We start from the raw sequence: 17272 nt of genomic DNA, 5'->3' as shown, positions 1-17272 counted from the left end.
GTTTTTTTGTTGTTTTTGTTCGGGTGCGCTAACGCCTGAAACAATAATAAAAATGGATAACCCTAAGAATTTGATTACACAAAAATAGTTGATGCAAAATACCTGCCGGGAAGCACCACTGCGGTCATTCTTCCACACTAATGTTCCCGCAGACTCGTGTGCTATTCTGCGTAAAAATGTTTTGTAAATTTAAAAAAAGGACGCCGGGAAGAAGGAGTGCATAAAAGAAAGAAGGTTGGGATCATGTAACACTTAAATAAAGAGCTGCTAGTTTGAATGTATCGTAACATCTCCACAAATGATCAACTATTTTCCATCATTTTATGTTATCAAACAGTCATAAAATAAACGCATAATAAGCACATTCATACACGGGCTGCTCCAGCCACACCTGACACCCAAGTCACTCAACATTGGCAGCCGTTAGCCAGCTTTACATTCTGCAATTGCACCCCCACCCCCGCCATGTCACTCGGCAGGCCAGGCCTCACCTTTTAAAGTCACGCACACTCACTCGATTACTATGCAGAACTTGAGGATGGCGACCCCAAGTGGACGCCAAAAATACCGCCATCTCACTGGTACATTTTATTTGTTTGACGATGCAAAATCAATTTTATCCGATGACTCGACGAAATAGAGATCACTGTATGTTGAAAAAAATGATGATTTTATTGAGTGTAAAATCTGTATAAATGGCAACAGTTGCATACATGTTCATTGTATCTTCTGCCATCTCGTGGAAGAGAATTTATTGAAAATTGCTGGCATAGATCGATGAATAACAAGAATTTGTAGGAAATAATGCATTTTTAATAGAGTGAAAATGGACCGTTTCTGGTAGTCGGGAATCACTGCTTTAAATGGCATCCGGTCGTGTTAGCGCAAAAGCCGACACGGACGCTAATGTTAGCCGCGGATCGTTAAACGTTAACAGGAAACGCGCACTTGTACACACAGTGACTTACTGGAAAGGAACACACACAACACGCTGCCGATTAACCAAGGTTACACTTTGCTCTTGTGGACGTTTATTGAGAGGGTTAAAAAAAAAAAAAAAAAAAAGAAGACAAAGACGCAAGGGCAAAGTGTCCGTGGAAGAGGAATTGCGTATCTGTGTTCCCGTTTGTTTGCCGTCACTTTATTTGTTGCTTTTATTTAATGTCAGTGCATATCTGCCGATTAATGTTAAATGTCGTTTGGTGCAGGATCTGGCCGCAGAGTTGCAACGCAACAGTGGACACAAGGGCTGCTAGAATAGGAATGATTAGAACCTAATGGTGGATGATTGATGGAGTCCAAGTACGGCATTGGAAACAGCCACTTGGGCTGAAATTGAACTTTGAACTACGACGGAACCTCCAAAGTCAAACAATGTCCGTACCGCAATGGCTGTTGACTTGCAGTAACAACATTATTCGTAAGACACACCTACTCGACTGGTATACCATCATCATTCAAGTCATCCGCTCATCGCTGAATCGTGGTATGCCATATGCATCGTTGGAAAATTTTGGGAACATCATATTGTGATTTACCGTAATTTCCGCTAGCGTTAGTGCGGTAGCGCTAGCGTTAAACTCTCTGTACAGTCTTTCTTTGTAAATATCTCGTGTTTTAATGTGGGCACTTGTGGGCGTATGCATGTACCAAATGGGATTTCCTTTACAAATATACTGGGTGAGGCTTATAACCAGGTGCGCTCTCTCGGCCACAAATTCTTTATATTATCTTATTCCCTCCCTTCTTCCCCTCAATTTCCTTTGCCAAATACAAAAATATCGTAAATAGGTTTCTAGTTACAATACATCGGTTATCGCACAATCCCGAACCGTGTCGTGTTAAAAGAGCCCACTGAACACATTTATGAAGTCGGGCGGGGGGGGGTTGTACACAGTACATTCATCATCGTAACGCTTTGTATCCTTATCTCTTACAATGTTATCAATACAACTGGATCAAACATTAATAGAAAGCTGTGCGCCATCGTAATCACAATCAGTCAACATCTGAAAAGATCCATCAAAATTTCACATGAAGTGAATTTCCTAATTTGAAAAGTTTTTGACTTTGGAGGCTCTGCTGTACATCTTTTATTTATTTATTTTTTAAATCTCGATGATCCTGCATTGAACTCGATTTTTTTAAAAATATATACATATATCTCTATGTCATCTGCTTTCTGCATGTGTCATTGGACTTGTTCACAAAATGTGCCTGTTTGTTGTAATGAGAATGTTGCATAGTTCTGTGTCTTTTAAAACGTAGGTCCTTGCTCCTCCTCCTCCTTCTCCTCTTCCTTCTCCTCCTCCTCCTCCTCCTCCTCTATTTCCTCACACCGACCTGCTGTGCCCGGATAACCTTCCTCCCTATCCTCCATGTAGTCGGAGTCATTTTGTCATTTCCGTTTCAAACAAAGCAGCAACAGCAGCAGCGAAAGCGACAAAACAGAAAAAAGGAAAGAAAAAAAAGCACATGCACACTTCTGTTGGTTGTGTACAATTAACATTGGTGAGTTTAAGGGAGAAATGTGCTTGCGAGGCATGAATCATCACATTTCAAGGGGACATATTATGGAAAATTGACTTTTTTAGTGGCTTTTATACAAAAGGTTGAAGTCCTCGGGATGCCGTACCACCGATCAAGAACGAAATTGGGCAACCAAACAACAAAAGTTGTCTGGTTTAATACTTAACGCAAACACCATCTTCTCAAACAAAGGTCAAAGGTCTGTGAGTGATGCAATGAATGAAATTCGCTAAGTAGTTTAATAGCCAGAAATTAATCTACAAACACTGCTCTTTAACTAACTAGTTCTTTCTTTCATCTCTGATGCATTCCAACTCTCCATTTTTAGCAAAACAGACTTATTTAAACATGACCAACTGAACTTTCACTCGTGATGATCCAAATTAAGAACAGATTTTCAATCCTGAGGCGACCAAATTCCGCACGGCTCCCGCAGATTGAGAAAGAGGAAGAGTTTTCACGGCACTTCTCAGACAGTTCAAGTATCTGAGAGAGTTCATAGATTTGCCCTGAGGCTTTTTTTTTTTTACATTATAAAGATGCCTTAAAATAAACATTCAAACCATCCCACAGATCAATTAATGTATATGTATGTATCTAGAAAGCCAGTCAAATTGTCTACATTATCTTTTGTTTTTCTAATGATTTCAAACCAAACACAAAAAAATATTCTTTATTCTTTTTTTTTTTTTATTTGAACAAATTATTGGCAATTCAATTAAATTCAATTCACTGGTGAAAATGTATATAAATTGAAAACGGGCTTGCCTGAAGTTTGTTAATTACTTCTTATAATAATAGTAATTATTTGTATTATTACTTAGATTTAAATTTAACCCAAGGGTCGAGGTAATATTTGAATTCAATTGGAAGTTTTGGGAATTGCATCATCACAACTGGCAGTCCCCCCCCCCTTTTTTTTTTTTTTTTTGGTGGCAGGCACAGCATATTGTTAACTTCTGATAACCAACACATTCTTAATTGCATGGAGAAGTGGGGGAGGATCCACAGTGGATGAAGTGCTGCATCTATAGATGGAAAATATTTCTATATATTAATGCTCCTCCCACACACACACACACACACAGGCTTTTGGCTCTGCTTCCACATGTAGCGTTTCCCTTACCTACTCACAACGCCCTAATATCCGCCGCCCCCCCCCCCTCAAGTAACAAAAGGTGGACGCGCCCTTATTGGCCCAACAGTATAGGGGCGGAGCATAGAGGTGCTCCCTTTGGGGGATTAAAAAATAAAAGTGTATGGTAACGAAAGACGCCAGCGAACTGTTTTTGATTTGGTATATATAATATGTCCCTTTTTCACGAATTTCACGGCAAACCAATTTGTTCACGATGACTTTCTTCGTCCAACTTGTCAATGTGTTCTCCCTTAAACGTGTTTTGTATGTCCTATGTTTTGCATCCTACCCTCCTCGGCCGCAGGGGGCAGTAGTGTGCTAACAGCCAGCGCCAAGTGAAATCTTCTGTTTTTTCTGATCATGCAGATTCTGTTGATTTTTATGTCTCTGAGTTGTGTGTTTTTTCTTTATTTTTTTCTCCTCCCCACTCCCCCCTCCCTCTCCTCCTCATTGCTCATGTCTTGGTTGGCGTTTGGTGGTGTGTAACCGTGATTGCGTTACCGTAGCAATAACAATTGGTCGTCTTGGTTACGTTTGTCCTCAAGAGGTGGCACCCATGCTACAGCAGTTTATAAGACCCTGGTGTGTATTATTCAATCTTTTTTTTTTTTAAAAAAAAAAATTTCATTCATCTTTTCTCTGTTGCTCTTCTTTCTCCTTGCTGTCGCTCTCCTCTAAAATGGAAAGTGTTGTTGATTCATTTTGTTCTTGAGTTGTGAAATCATTGCCAACCATGTGACTAACCTTGTCTCTTTTAGGTCCTACTTGTGATTTGTTTTTGTTTTTTGTTGGCAACACCACGTTATTTTGTCTAGTTTTTCATTTTTTGTCATTGTCCCCTGTAGCTGCTAGTTGGTTTAAAAAAAAGGCTATGTGACGGTCACATGACAGCTGGTTGCCAATCAGAGTTGAGATGTGGCCTTGTTGCCAGGCTCGAGCGCCAACAGTCTCTGCGACTTAGCTGGCGTGTCGCCGTCGCACTCACTTTTCATCTTTATGAAAATTTGTTTTATTAAAGTTGCAAATCGCACTGCTGAGAGGCAAAATATAGTAACGGCAGGTTTGAGTCGTCGCACTATTTTTTTTTTTTTTTTTTCCCTGGAAGCCCATTACAGCCAGTAATTGCCTTCATTCCAATTCTGTGTGGGGTGTTAAAAATTTGATATGGAATACATTTTAATTGAATCGTGAAGCATTTTTCGTTTTGTTTTCTAACATTTAAGGTGTGAAAGGTTGGGGAGCCACTGAGTTTGAGGGTTGAGTGTTGCGATGAGAGGTTTTACTCGGTTCTCGAATGTCTCCGTTCTCAAACAAATCGGTCTTCGAACGAAAATCGGTACTCGAACGCGTGCGACAAGACCCGGAAATAACATAACGCACGCGGCCCGACCAGCTAATCCACGACACGCGTTGTACGCAGACGTGGAATATATCGATTCGAACAAATCGCTTCTCGAACCGCCTTCTGGAACGGATTGTGGTTCAGAACCGAGGTTGTACTGGAGTTAGGTTAGAGGTGTGGGTTGAGCAGCACAGGTGGATTAGCTTGCGTGTTTAGGCTAGTGGGGCAGAAAATCCAAAATAGAACTCAAGTAAAACTACCCTCACATACTACTTATGTACTGAGTCACCGCACAAAATATCTAGAAATCTGCACATTAAACTAGCATCATTTCAGGTAAATTCAGCCACAATGATCTTACATGAAATTTGCTTGTTTCCATTCATCCAATAGCTCGAGGTCAAAGTTCTTGTAGGCTGAAATGTGGGCATTTTCAGGCAGACAGCTCACAGCGCATGCCGTGGCTGTTTTCTTTTTCATGGTTTCGAAGGTAAACGTACTGTGGATAAAATGCGTGGCCGTGTGTGTTGTGTCCATCTAAGGTGGAGGTGGGAGTGCATCAGGGATCAGCTCTGAGCCCCTTGCTGTTTGCTGTGGTAATGGATAGGCTGACAGATGGGGTTAGACTGGAATCGCCTTGGACCATGATCTTCGCAGATTATCATGATGTTCGCAGATGATATTGTGATATGCAATGAAAGCAGGGAGCAGGCGGAGGAACAGTTAGAAAGCTGGAGGGACGCACTGGGAAGGAGAGGAATGAAGATTAGCCGAAGTAAAACGGAATACATGTGCGTGAATGAGAGCGGAGGAGGGGGAAGTGTGAGGTGGACGACTCTGATTGGGAGTTGCACGCCGTTATTTCCGCGTTGTGTATCGGGGGTTTGTTCACCCTCCCGTCGGCTGCAATGGGCTTCCATAGTCTGCGCACGCTTGATCCGACCGATAAACACAATTGATCTCCTCACGAGCATAATTAATTTGTAGAAGAGAGACGCTAGGGCGATTATGAACGTTGAAGTTAAAACGTAGCCCAGTGAGTAAACTTTTGATTGTGTGCAATGTGACGAGGGCGTCCCGCATTAAACGGCGCGGTCCCCGTTGGCAGGTGCACCTCCCTGCGGAATATAAGAGACAATGAGGAGAAAGACTCTGCTTTCCGAGGAATTTGCACCATGATCAGCGTCAACCCAGGGGGCGTCGTACAGGTGAGAGCAAAACAAAACCCAAAAAAATGTATTTCGGCGTGAGGCGGTTGCCTGACATCTCCTTCTTTTCGAAAGGATTTTATCTTCTTCTGCGACGCGGTGGCGTCCTGGGTCAACCCCAAGGAAGATCTGCGAGACATGTTCTACAAGGTAACAACAAAACGTGGGACATGCTAACCAAAAATTTCTTGTCATATTTCGGCTCTGTGCAAATAATTCCCTTTTTTTTTTTGAAAAAGTAAGACTATTCTGGGAATACCACAGCATTTTTAAAAATTGTAAGATTGTATAAAACTTTGCTAGTGTTCCAATTTTATGAATACAACAAAAAATTCCAACCCCATTTTTCTTCATATTCCAGATTTTTGAAAAAAGTACCGTAATTTCCAGCCGTGACTTTTTTCACACGCATTCAACCTTGCGGTTTATGCGGTGATGCGGCTAATTCGTCCATATTTTTTTTAACGGCCGCAAGGGGGAACTCGAGCGGAAAAGGTAAGAATGAGACCGGTGGAATATATGTGACGAGGAAGTGACTTTTACCGGTACGGCCCTGTTAGCGCTGCGCTAGCGTGTTACTGCCGTGTCTCGGTGATTTTTACAGGTATGTTTTTCTTAACCGGCCCTCTTAGCGGGGCGCTAGCATTAGCGGAGCACTAGCGTGGTGTTAGCGTGGCACTAGCATTAGCGCGGCGCTAGCGTTAGTGTTAAACTCTCTGTGTACCGTCTGTCTAACACAGCTGCGACGTACGTATGTACCCAATGGTGCGCTCTGTAGGCCGGGAATTACGGTACTTTATGCAATTACTCTTATCACTTTTTTCTCATACTGTGCAGTCAGTCTTACTGACTTAAAAACATACAACTTTGTTCCATAGTCCGACTTTTTTACAATGTTATCACTGGATTTTCGTGACAATGATTTCGGCGGTGCAGGAGTGTCAAACTCAAATTTGTAGCTACGGTTTCCCTCAGAGAGAGAGCCGTTATGACTCCCAAACCATCAAAAATCTTTGACCCCCTCATCATATTTACACGTGAAATTTATGAACTAGTTTTGGAATCAGAAATCAAGGTTAGTTGGTTTTTCAATTATTGTTGGTGTTTGGAATATCGACGTTATCATTTATGATGTGACGTTTTGAACAAGATTCATGGTAGTTGACGCGCATGGTTTGCCTTTGCGCGCTACATAAAATCACGTGGGGCACCGGATCTGGCCCCCGGGCCTTGAGTTTGACACCTGTGCCGCGGCTAATTTTGCGTCCCGACGTCTCCGTTGATCTCGGCGTTGTTGTCTTCATTTCAGATCCTCCACGGCTTTAAGAACCAGGTGGGCGAGGAGAACTGGAGGCGCTTTTCTGACCAGTTCCCCATGCCGCTAAAAGAGCGCCTGGCGACCTTCTACGGGGTGTAAAAGTGGCGGGAGGGGGGTAGGGGGGGGCGGGCGGGGTTTCAGTTTTCTCGCCCGTCGCCACTCACGAATATTCTTGTGAGGTGAGCACGATCCGCCTTTGGTGACTTTTTCTGTGTCCACGCTGGACTTCGATGTCAGGAGACGGCATAGGGAACCCCTTTTTACCCAGGGGACACCGCGCCCTTTAGCAGGGGAGGGGAGGGGAGGGGGGAGGGTGCGCCGGGGCCCTTTTCCCCCCTCAACTGGAGGAACGGGGCGGGGAGGGTGGCGCCGCTCCCCGCGCGGGGACCGGGGAGGACCGAGGGGAGCGACCGACCGCAAACAATCACGGGAGCACAAAATAACCAAAAGTCAGAATCATGACGTCATTGTTTTTCCTTTTGAGGTTCCGCAAATTCTGACGTCTTTCCTAGCTGTAGCCCATCAAGCCGAACTCGGACCCAAGTGGTCCGGAAGGAGTGTCCGAGCGAGACCGGACGAAAGGAAGATCCTTTGAAAGGGATCCGTTTTTTTCCCCCAGTGCTTGACCAATAGGAAATGACCAGAACGCGACCAGAATAAAGGCAGAATTTTACGAGAATCAAGTCGGATTTTATGTGAATAGTTTTAAGTGATTTTACAACTCATAATGCTGCCGAAAAGTTTCAATTTTACGTAAAGTTGTACTTTTGTGAAAATGCAGTTGGAATTTTATGATCATAAAATTCTTCTTAAATAAAATAATTTAAAGAATCGTCATTTTATATGAATTGTCGTATTTTTAGGAAAGTCCTTTTGTGAGAGTAAAGTTGCACTTCTTGAAAAATTACAAATTTTGCAAACAAGTGAAAGTTGAATGAAGTTGTGAACTGTAGGAAAATAGTTGGTTTTACACAAATGAAGCCACAATTTTACATCAAATGAAAGAATGACGCTATAATTTCACACAAAAATTATTAAAATCTAGTCATACTTGTAATAACCGTAAAGTAAACCAGTTCTACAAGGATAAAAGATTAATTCAGTCAAAGTAAAATATGAAATCATTTCATCAGTTCACAACAGTCAAGTCAATTTTACATGAAAGATGTAATTAAGCCATAAATTCGATAATTAAGCCATAACCAATTAGGTCATTTAACAAATGTAAAATCAATTTTATCTGAAATTAAAGCTGTAATTATACAAAAAATGTGCAAATATTAAGCCTTCGTTTTACAATAATGAATTTCATAATTAATAATTTCTGTGTCTGAATTTCAGACGAATATAAAAAAAATACAGCTGTTGTAACCGTGAGAACCAACTAGGAATATTACAAATTTGTGCAAAATTATTCAGACACTGACTATTATGATTCTTGCGATATTTGTTTCGAAAAGTGCCATTTTTTTTTTCTCGTAACATTGTGACTTTTTTTGTCGCAATATTCTGATTTCAATGTTTCAGACGAGCGCAATGAGTTTGGAGAATGGTGTAAAAAAAAAAAAAATTATGAATAATAATGATAATGTCACCGTGACTTCCCCCTCCCACTTCTTTCTTGGTGTTGTCGAGTCTTGTGCATGACGTCGAGGGCGGGGCCGTTTTGTTCTCGTCTCGTGCACGTCGGTGGCCCCTCGCCTTTAGCCCGGAATTAACGGGGGGTGGGGGGGGGGGTCCTTAGGAAAACGTCGTTTTGCTGGAGTGTGCGTGTGTCTCCCCCCCCCCCCCCCTTTCCCTTTAGCCTCAACTTTGGAAATACTGTGAAACTCAATGTGTTTGAAACAGCCTGAATGTATTCCGTAGTGATTTGGAATCAACAATTGTTGGTGTTTTGTTTACTTGTTTATTTGTTCCCCCTCCCTCTGCTGGCCAGAGTAAAAATTGCAGTATTTTAACCCAGAAAAATCGGGAGTTTCTGAGTAGTGATGCTGCGATAAATGGGCAATTTTAAGCCCCCATCCCCCCCCAAAAACTTCATTTTTATGGCCAGAAAAAGAAATGCAGTGGAACCTCTAAAGTCCAATCCAGGACGATGTTCGGATTAGATTTCTTCCCCCCGTTTTTACACCGTCAGCGTCATAAATGCTTTAGTAACTTTGTTTACATTCTTAACTTTCATCCGAGCGTACAAGTGTAGAAATACTTAGTTTGGATCATTTGGGATAAAAAATGTATTGTATGACCATTTGACTGTTAGCTGAGATGTTTTTAGGTGTCACATGCAAACGTGGGGAAAAAAAAGTTGCAACTTTTTGGCCAAACTCTTGCAAATAATCGTGGTCCCAACGTTTTTTTTTAAGGTATGACAATTGGCGGCACGGTGGTAAAGCGTTGGCCTCACAGTACTGAGGTCGCGGGTTCAATCCCGGACCCGCCTGTGTGGATTTTGCATGTTCTCCCCCGTGCCTGTGTGGGGTTTTTTTCGGGTGGGCACTCCAATTTCCTCCCACATCCCAAAAATATGCAACATTAATTGGAGAGTCCAAATTGCCCCGAGGTGTGATTGTGAGTGCAGCCGTTTGTCTCTATGTGCCCTGCGATTGGCTGGCGACCAGTTCAGGGCGTACCCCGCCTCCTGCCTGCTGGCAGCTGAGATAGGCTCCAGCACTCCCCGCGACCCTCGTGAGGATAAGCAGCCAAGAAAATGGATAGATGTATTTCAGTGCAACTTTTCAATGTTAACAATTCAACTGTGTACAATTCGCTGTCTGAAATTCAACTGTCTCCAATTAGCCAAACAGCCAGCCAATTAGAGTTACGCTTTCTAGTGTGTGACGTCACGTGACTAAGAATGCGTAACTGCGATTGGCTGGGCCGCTCGGTTCTGACCAGGTAGCACGGCGGGCGCGTTGGATTTCCGCGGTTCTTTGCGGCCCGCGGCAGAATCTGCAGAGGCCGGTCGTCGCGTGTATGTCACATTCCGGGCGTTGCGTGTGTGCTAGCTTTACTACTTGAATATGTTTTCTACGTGATCCTCAGGTCGTCCGTTGTTTGCTGTTTTTCTGGTTGTTGTCGTTTTAGCCCCGCCCACTCTCTGACCCCTCCCCCCGTGCGTATTAATCTGTAGACGTGTAAAAACGGTTGAGCGTAATCTCCATGACGAGCCGCAGCGTGGCCAAATGTATAAAGTTGGAACTTTACGAAACTCAAGTCATAATATTAGGAAAATAAAGCCCTAATTTTTCAACAATAGTCATAATTTTATGAGAATAAAGCCGTCATTTTGCCAGCATAAAGCCATAAATGTACGAGAATAGTCGCCAATTTAAAGGAATGAAAAATGTTTTGCATCAATGTACTCCCGTGGTTTATAAGAATATATTCAGCATTTTACAATAAAGTTGTCATTTAATGACAAAAAAAGTTATTTTGCAACAAGTCAAGAGTGATGAGAATAAAAATGTAATTTCACGCTAACAGTTGTGATTGAACAAAATTTTAATTTGTAAATTTAGCATAAATTTAGGATATGAAATGAAGTTGGAAATTTACAAAACTCCTTTTGTTTTAAAAAGAAAAATGGCTTTTTACGTGTACTTGACATTTTATGAGAATAAAAGAATTTTACCATTAATGTTTCTAGTTATACTTTAATGAGATTATGGTAAAGTTCTCATTCAATAAGGATAATGTTGTGATTTTACCAGAATAAACAATATCTTTTAGTAGATTCAAATATTATTTTCATGACAGCAATTATTATTTTTCAATAAGTCACGATGTTCTCAGAATAAATATAATTTTACCCAATAATAAGTTGTACCTGAACAAAATTAAAATTGGAATTTTGCAATTGTCCCGATTTCATAAAATACATGTTGTAACTATTAAAAAAAAAGGAATTGTAGTCAAATTCATTTCACAGAAAAAATTCCAGAATTCTACATTAGACTAGTCATAATTTTAGGAAAATTAGGCCCTAATTTGAGAATAACGGCATCATTTTACTTTAATGAGGTTGTCATATAGTGATGATAAAGTTATAGTTTTACATGATCACAGTCATATGTAACCATCATTTTACAATAATTCAAATTTGATGAAATTTGAATTTGGAACTTTACCAAAGTAGTCATTATTTCAATAAAAATAAAGGTGCAATTTTACAAGAATAAAGTTATACTTCTATTAGAATGCTGTCATAATTCTATAATAATTTATTTTTTTTGGGGGGGGGGGCGCTTTTACCTTCCTTTGCACACAACTCAAATTTGGAATTTGCACGCATTTTGTGGTCAAAGTGATGCAACTAAAGTCATATTTAATAGAGCAAAAACAAACGAAAAAAGAAGGCACCTTGACTTGTTCCAAAGCTTTACAAATATGAATGTTTGTATTTTCTGAAGCGCAACTGCCATCTCGTCCAAGAGCGCTTTGGTCGAAAATTTTCGGGCTCAAGGGCCCCCTTTTGTTTTTTAAAATAGACCAAAATGAACAAAAAGAGATGAATTTACCTGAAAAATTCAATGTTCTTTTAAAAGTTAAATGTAATATTGGGAAACTAATTGAATATTATTTTATTTACAACAATGAAGAGAAATTAATGAATACATTTGAATTGACCTCTTTTGTGAGGGGGAATTACTAAATGCAACAAATATGTGGGTCATATTTTGCTAACCCCTGATTTAAAACATATGCCTTGGTTTAATTTTTTTTCCCCCTGTACTGCTAAATGTTTTAATATAATTTATACATTTGAATATACCACTTCTTTAGGGGGAAAAACAAAGTTAATACAACAAATATTACACGTACCATGCTTTGCCCACCTGATTTAGATGGCTTTTTTTATTATTAATATTAATAGTTGCTGAAATCAGTAGTTGATAATAATCATTTTTGGGCCACCAACTATTTTGAACCATGCCGAGAATATACATTGTACTGTTTTTGTAATATTTGTATAATGACATAGTGGTGGGTTTGTGACTGGTTTACCATTGCTTAAATATGTATATTGTTCCAATAAATTGTTTACATAACGACACGCCTTTCTTTGGTCCTTCGCCCGTCTCCTTACTGAGCGGTTCCCGGGATGTTCGTACTTGCGTACAATTATTTTGAACGGATGAACGTGCCACCTTCAACCACTTGGAAATTGCACCCAAGGATGATTCTCTGATTTCCTGGCCAATTTCTTTTGTTTCCCGTGATTTGAATCATGGAGGCCGGGTTTTTGAGGTGTGGCCTCGTACATCCCCGCGTGTACTGTCGTTTAACTCACGTGTTGTCAGTTCACCAATCAGGCGCTTCCAAAGCATGCAAAAGTTTCACCTCAAAGAAAACAAGATGATCCAAGAAATTTTCTCTCATTATTGTGAAAATTAACCAAATTCACTAAGTTTTGCGATCTGATGATGATTTCTCCGGGTACTCCGGTTTCCTCCCACATCCCAAAGATATGCAGCATTAATTGGACACTCTAAATTGCCCCAAGGTGTGATTGTGATCTGTGTGCGCTTTTTGTCTCCATGTACCCTGTGATTGGTTGGCAACCAGTTCAGGGTGAACCCCGCCTCCTTCCCGTTGACAGCTGGGATAGGCTCCAGCACTACCCGAGACTCTCGTGAGGATAAGCGGCAAAGAAGATGGATGGATGGATATATACATATATATAGGGAGAGAGCGAGCGAGAGATTGTTATGTGCCTGACCTAATCATTAATAATTGGTTCAATTATTCATTCCAAAGAAGAACCCTTTCTAGAAGAATTTATTATTTTTTTTCTCATTTCAAAAGAGTTTTAGAAGAATAAAACCATTTTGGCATCGTTTTGAGAATGCAGTGTTAGCTTTGTGTAAATACTGTTAAGGTCAAAACTTAATGTAAATACATTCATGATAATACAATGAAGTTACGAAAACAATACTGGGATTTAGCAAGAATAAATTTGTAATACGAGAATTAAGTCTGAATTTTAGGGTAGAAGCAAATCGTATTTCTTTTTACACTCGTCATTGAACGCCTCTCGAAGTTGCCCTAACGTCCCTGAATGCAGCGTTAGATTTTGCCGAGACGGGCGTTTGACTTGTGTTTTGTTTCCCGTCCGTCGTCAAATCGCCAGCGCAGCTTTTCGGTCTGTTTTTAGCCCCGAACGAGAGACTCGAATCGTCGTTGGCCGACCTGGAGTAGCTCGACGGGATCTCTGACACCGACCGGGAGAGGTGGTGGAGAAGGTGGAGTTTTGTCGTCTGAGGGAGGGAGGGAGGAGAAGAAAGCGAACCCGGACGCGACGGGAGGGAGGGAAAGCAAAAAAGCAGTGCACGGACGGAACCAAGCGGGAGCTCCTTGTGGATGAATTTGGTCAATTTTATACCCCAAATAAAAGTTCCTCCACGAGTGTCGGTGACGACGATAACAAGATGATAACGCCCTACTTCGTGGACAATTTCTGGGTATGTTGTCTCATTTCTGAGCTATTTACATCGGGTTCTTGTTCCGCCTCGTTCACTAAAATTATCTGCTAAAATATATATATATATATATTCTCCATGTTAACTACACCGCTATCATTGTTTTGTTTCCATTTCTTATTCGGACTATTTGTTATTTTACTTCCCACAATGTTTGATCGGGCCTCTGAAGGGAGAGCGATAGAGCCCACCTATCTTGAAATTATGAAAGTACACGCCCCCGCCCCCCCCTTCACCTTACCTTGGCCTTTGCTGATTGGCCAGTGTGGCATATCTCCGAACGCTCGTCGCTTGAAGCGGGGAGGCCATTGGCTGGCGCGACTGTCAATCATTCACTCTTTGGGGTCCTTTAACGCGTCATTTTTCTTCCTTCCGTCAAGTTTCAGTGAGAGGCCAGATGTTTAGAAAGTTCCCCATGCTTTTAAAAACACAAATTTCCGCTTTTAAACTGTGTTGCTCGCTTTTAATGTTATTATTTAGTGTAAAACTCGCTGTTTTATGACGTGTGATGTCGTCTTCTTCCTGCCCAAAGGTCGTTTCCCCACGAACAAGATTTGACGTGGCTAAACTTAGCTAAAACAACAAGAGGCGAGACACTAATTCATATTTTGACTTCATGTTTATGTTAATTTCTTTGTAATTGTCTCGTTCTTTGAAAGGTAAATGAGTTCAAGGCATGGTTTGATTGGAGCTAGTGCTCTTAACATAATCTTTGTATCAATTCCATATGAATTCCTGCAAAAATTGACCATTTGGAGCAGAAGCCGCCAGTTATGAAAATACTCGGCGGAGTTATGCTTTACAATGACGTGTTGTTGTTTTGGCCCAACTGTCAATTTTGGTCCCATGTTTAAACGTGTCGGCTTTCGTAAAATTCCAAAACGTGGACTCTGATCATTATCAATGAAAAATACCGATGTGCTTACTAAATGTGTACTTTTTTTTTTTTAATGAAAACTGTGCAATAAACTACCAGAGAGCGACATGCATATTTAGCTTTTTAATTTTAGGTTGCAATTTCATAGCAAAATGTAAATGGAGAGTTTTACATATTTTATTCAAACAAATTTGTCATTTTTACCAAATTAACTCTGCAATGCAGCCAAAAAAGGAGAAGACACGATCAACACAAACAGCTGATTTAAGATTTTGCTGTTTTTTTTTTTTAATTAATTTTCACAATTCATGTTTTATATTTCATGTCGGCAATGACGTTCCCGGTGCTTACGAGCAAACACATCACAGCTTTTAACGTAAAAATAAAAGTAAAAAAACTGAAGAGTGTCATAAAAAGTAATCATTTTATGAGAAGAAAGAAGTCAAAAGTAGCAGAATAATATAGCGAGACTAAACTGAGAATTTTGCTGAAAAACAAAGCTGTCATTTAAAAAAAATATAATGTCAATAAATCCATAACGTTAGATTAGTAAAGGTCTCATTTTATAAGAATATTGGCAATTTAACAAGAATAAAGTAATAATTGTATGAGAATAATTTTACTAAAGCTCACATTATGAAATAAAGATGACATTTTGCGTCAGTAAAAGTTGTAAATTTGACAAAAACGAGGTCCTAATTTTAACATATTGACAGTAACGAAGCTAAAGTCAGTAAAAGCCTCCTAGAACATCAGAACTTTATTTGAGGGAAATCAGAAGTCAAATGGTGGCAAGTGCTTGCCGACTTCCTTTGTCTGAAGATGATTGGTTAATTCCAAATAGCCACAGTCCCACTTAGAAGAAGGTGTGTGCACTTTTGCAACCGTTTTGTCTCGGTATTTTTCATTTTATTTTTTTTACAGTGGTTCGGTCACATTTTTGGTCTTGAAATGAATTATCAGATGAAAATAGAAAAACAAAAAAACAGTATCTCACAAAATCCTGACATTTTGAAATCGGGGTGTGTAGACTTTTTACACCCACTGTGTATGCCTTTAGAGTCAATGGAGGGTGCAGTCGAACCCCCCCCACTCGCCCTACCGCCTACTCGGCGGTGAACTAAACGGAAAGGAGGCGAAGGACTCTTGTCAGTCTGGCCTTTGTGCCTCGGCCACAAGCGAATCCACTGATGGCAAAGATCAGCTGTGTGTTTAATATGCGCCGCGCGAGTGCCGACGCGTCCGTTTGCCTTCGAGTGGACGGCAAATCATCGACTACGGGGCGCACCGATAGAAATCGCGAGCCGCTCGCATCCAGAACAGCTTCGTGCCGTAATTCCCGGCCTACAGAGCGCACCTGGTTATAAGCCTCGGAACACAGTTTAACACTAGCGTGGGGCTAGCGTTAGCGCGGGGCTAGCGTTAAACTCTTTCTGTGTACTGTGGCTTATCGCCAGGTGCGCTAACGCTAGCACCGCATAAACCGCAGGTTTGAAAGCGCGGCTTGTAGGCTGGAAATTACGGTAATAGTTAGTTCTCTGATGTTCACCCAGTTTTTAAAAACATAAATAAATAAAGGACAGTTGCTGATGCCGAATATTTGTGCCTACGATCGATCTGCACCTGCTATAGTCTATACATAGATTTCCGATGACGCGACCACAGTCCCAGGATTCCCTTGTCCGCCATCTTGTGTGTCACCACCGGTAATTGGAAACCCATCTATTGTAAACATTTGGTGCTGGGAAAACCCTTCTGTGTAATTTTTCAGTTTTTTCGGCAGGGCTCAATCCCGATTAGTGTACAGCAAAGCCTCGGTTCTCAAACGCCCCCGTTTTCGGACAAAAATTTTGAGATTTTTTTGCTTCTGTTTTCGAACGGTAGGTCAATCGGTACTGGAATGCCGCCGAAAAAACCCGGAAATAACATCGCGCACGGCGCAACGAGTTGACTCACACGCAACCCACGCATTTTGTTATTGTCAATTCGAACGCCCCCCGGAAAAAAAAAAAAAAAAAAACGGAAACGTTATGACGCGCGCGGTGCAACCAGTGGACTACCGTTATATTGTGTAATGCAGCCTATGTACGCAGATGTGTCTCGGTAGTGATTTTTCTTCTTATGGAGGACTACTGTATTAACCCAAAATCATCACTCCAAAGAAGACAAGTGGAGGTATTAAGGCTGCTGGTGCTGAAAAACTGAATTAAAAAAAAAAAAAAAAAAACAATTCGGCTTGGAACGCATTATTTCTTTTTCCATTCATTGTAATGTGAAACATCGATTTGGTTTTCGAACAAATCACTTCTCGAACCGTTTTCCGGAGCGGATTGTGATCGAGAACCGAGGCATCGCCGCACTCGACTGCTCATCCTAACTTT

At 41.0% G+C, this 17272-nt stretch overlaps 2 protein-coding genes across 8 annotated transcripts in view; both read left to right on the top strand.

The window, feature by feature from the left end:
• tnpo1 (transportin 1) overlaps positions 1-12562 on the top strand; it is a 30157-nt gene extending 17595 nt beyond the window's left edge. The window contains exons 21-24 of one of the 2 annotated variants that reach the window (XM_061801247.1): positions 4174-4249; positions 6118-6217; positions 6293-6367; positions 7527-12562. In XM_061801247.1, the coding sequence (XP_061657231.1) occupies positions 4174-4249; positions 6118-6217; positions 6293-6367; positions 7527-7634 (359 nt within the window). In that variant the 3' untranslated portion in view covers positions 7635-12562. Of the gene's footprint in view, positions 1-4173; positions 4250-6117; positions 6218-6292; positions 6368-7526 lie in introns of those variants that run through there. The other variant, XR_009792283.1, reaches the window with a different exon arrangement.
• A 1110-nt stretch (positions 12563-13672) lies between these two features.
• Positions 13673-17272, top strand: part of fcho2 (FCH and mu domain containing endocytic adaptor 2) — a 47249-nt gene continuing 43649 nt past the window's right edge. The window contains exon 1 of one of the 6 annotated variants that reach the window (XM_061801026.1): positions 13673-13996. In XM_061801026.1, coding sequence (XP_061657010.1) covers positions 13964-13996 — 33 coding nt within the window. In that variant the 5' untranslated portion in view covers positions 13673-13963. The remainder of the gene's footprint in view (positions 13997-17272) is intronic. The other 5 variants (XM_061801021.1, XM_061801020.1, XM_061801022.1 and 2 more) reach the window with 5 other exon arrangements.

Source organism: Syngnathoides biaculeatus, chromosome 17 (assembly GCF_019802595.1).
Source record: "Syngnathoides biaculeatus isolate LvHL_M chromosome 17, ASM1980259v1, whole genome shotgun sequence".
Taxonomy (NCBI): domain Eukaryota; kingdom Metazoa; phylum Chordata; class Actinopteri; order Syngnathiformes; family Syngnathidae; genus Syngnathoides; species Syngnathoides biaculeatus.
The sequence above is the reverse complement of the archived record's forward strand: the minus strand, read 5'-3'. Positions and strand labels throughout refer to the sequence as shown.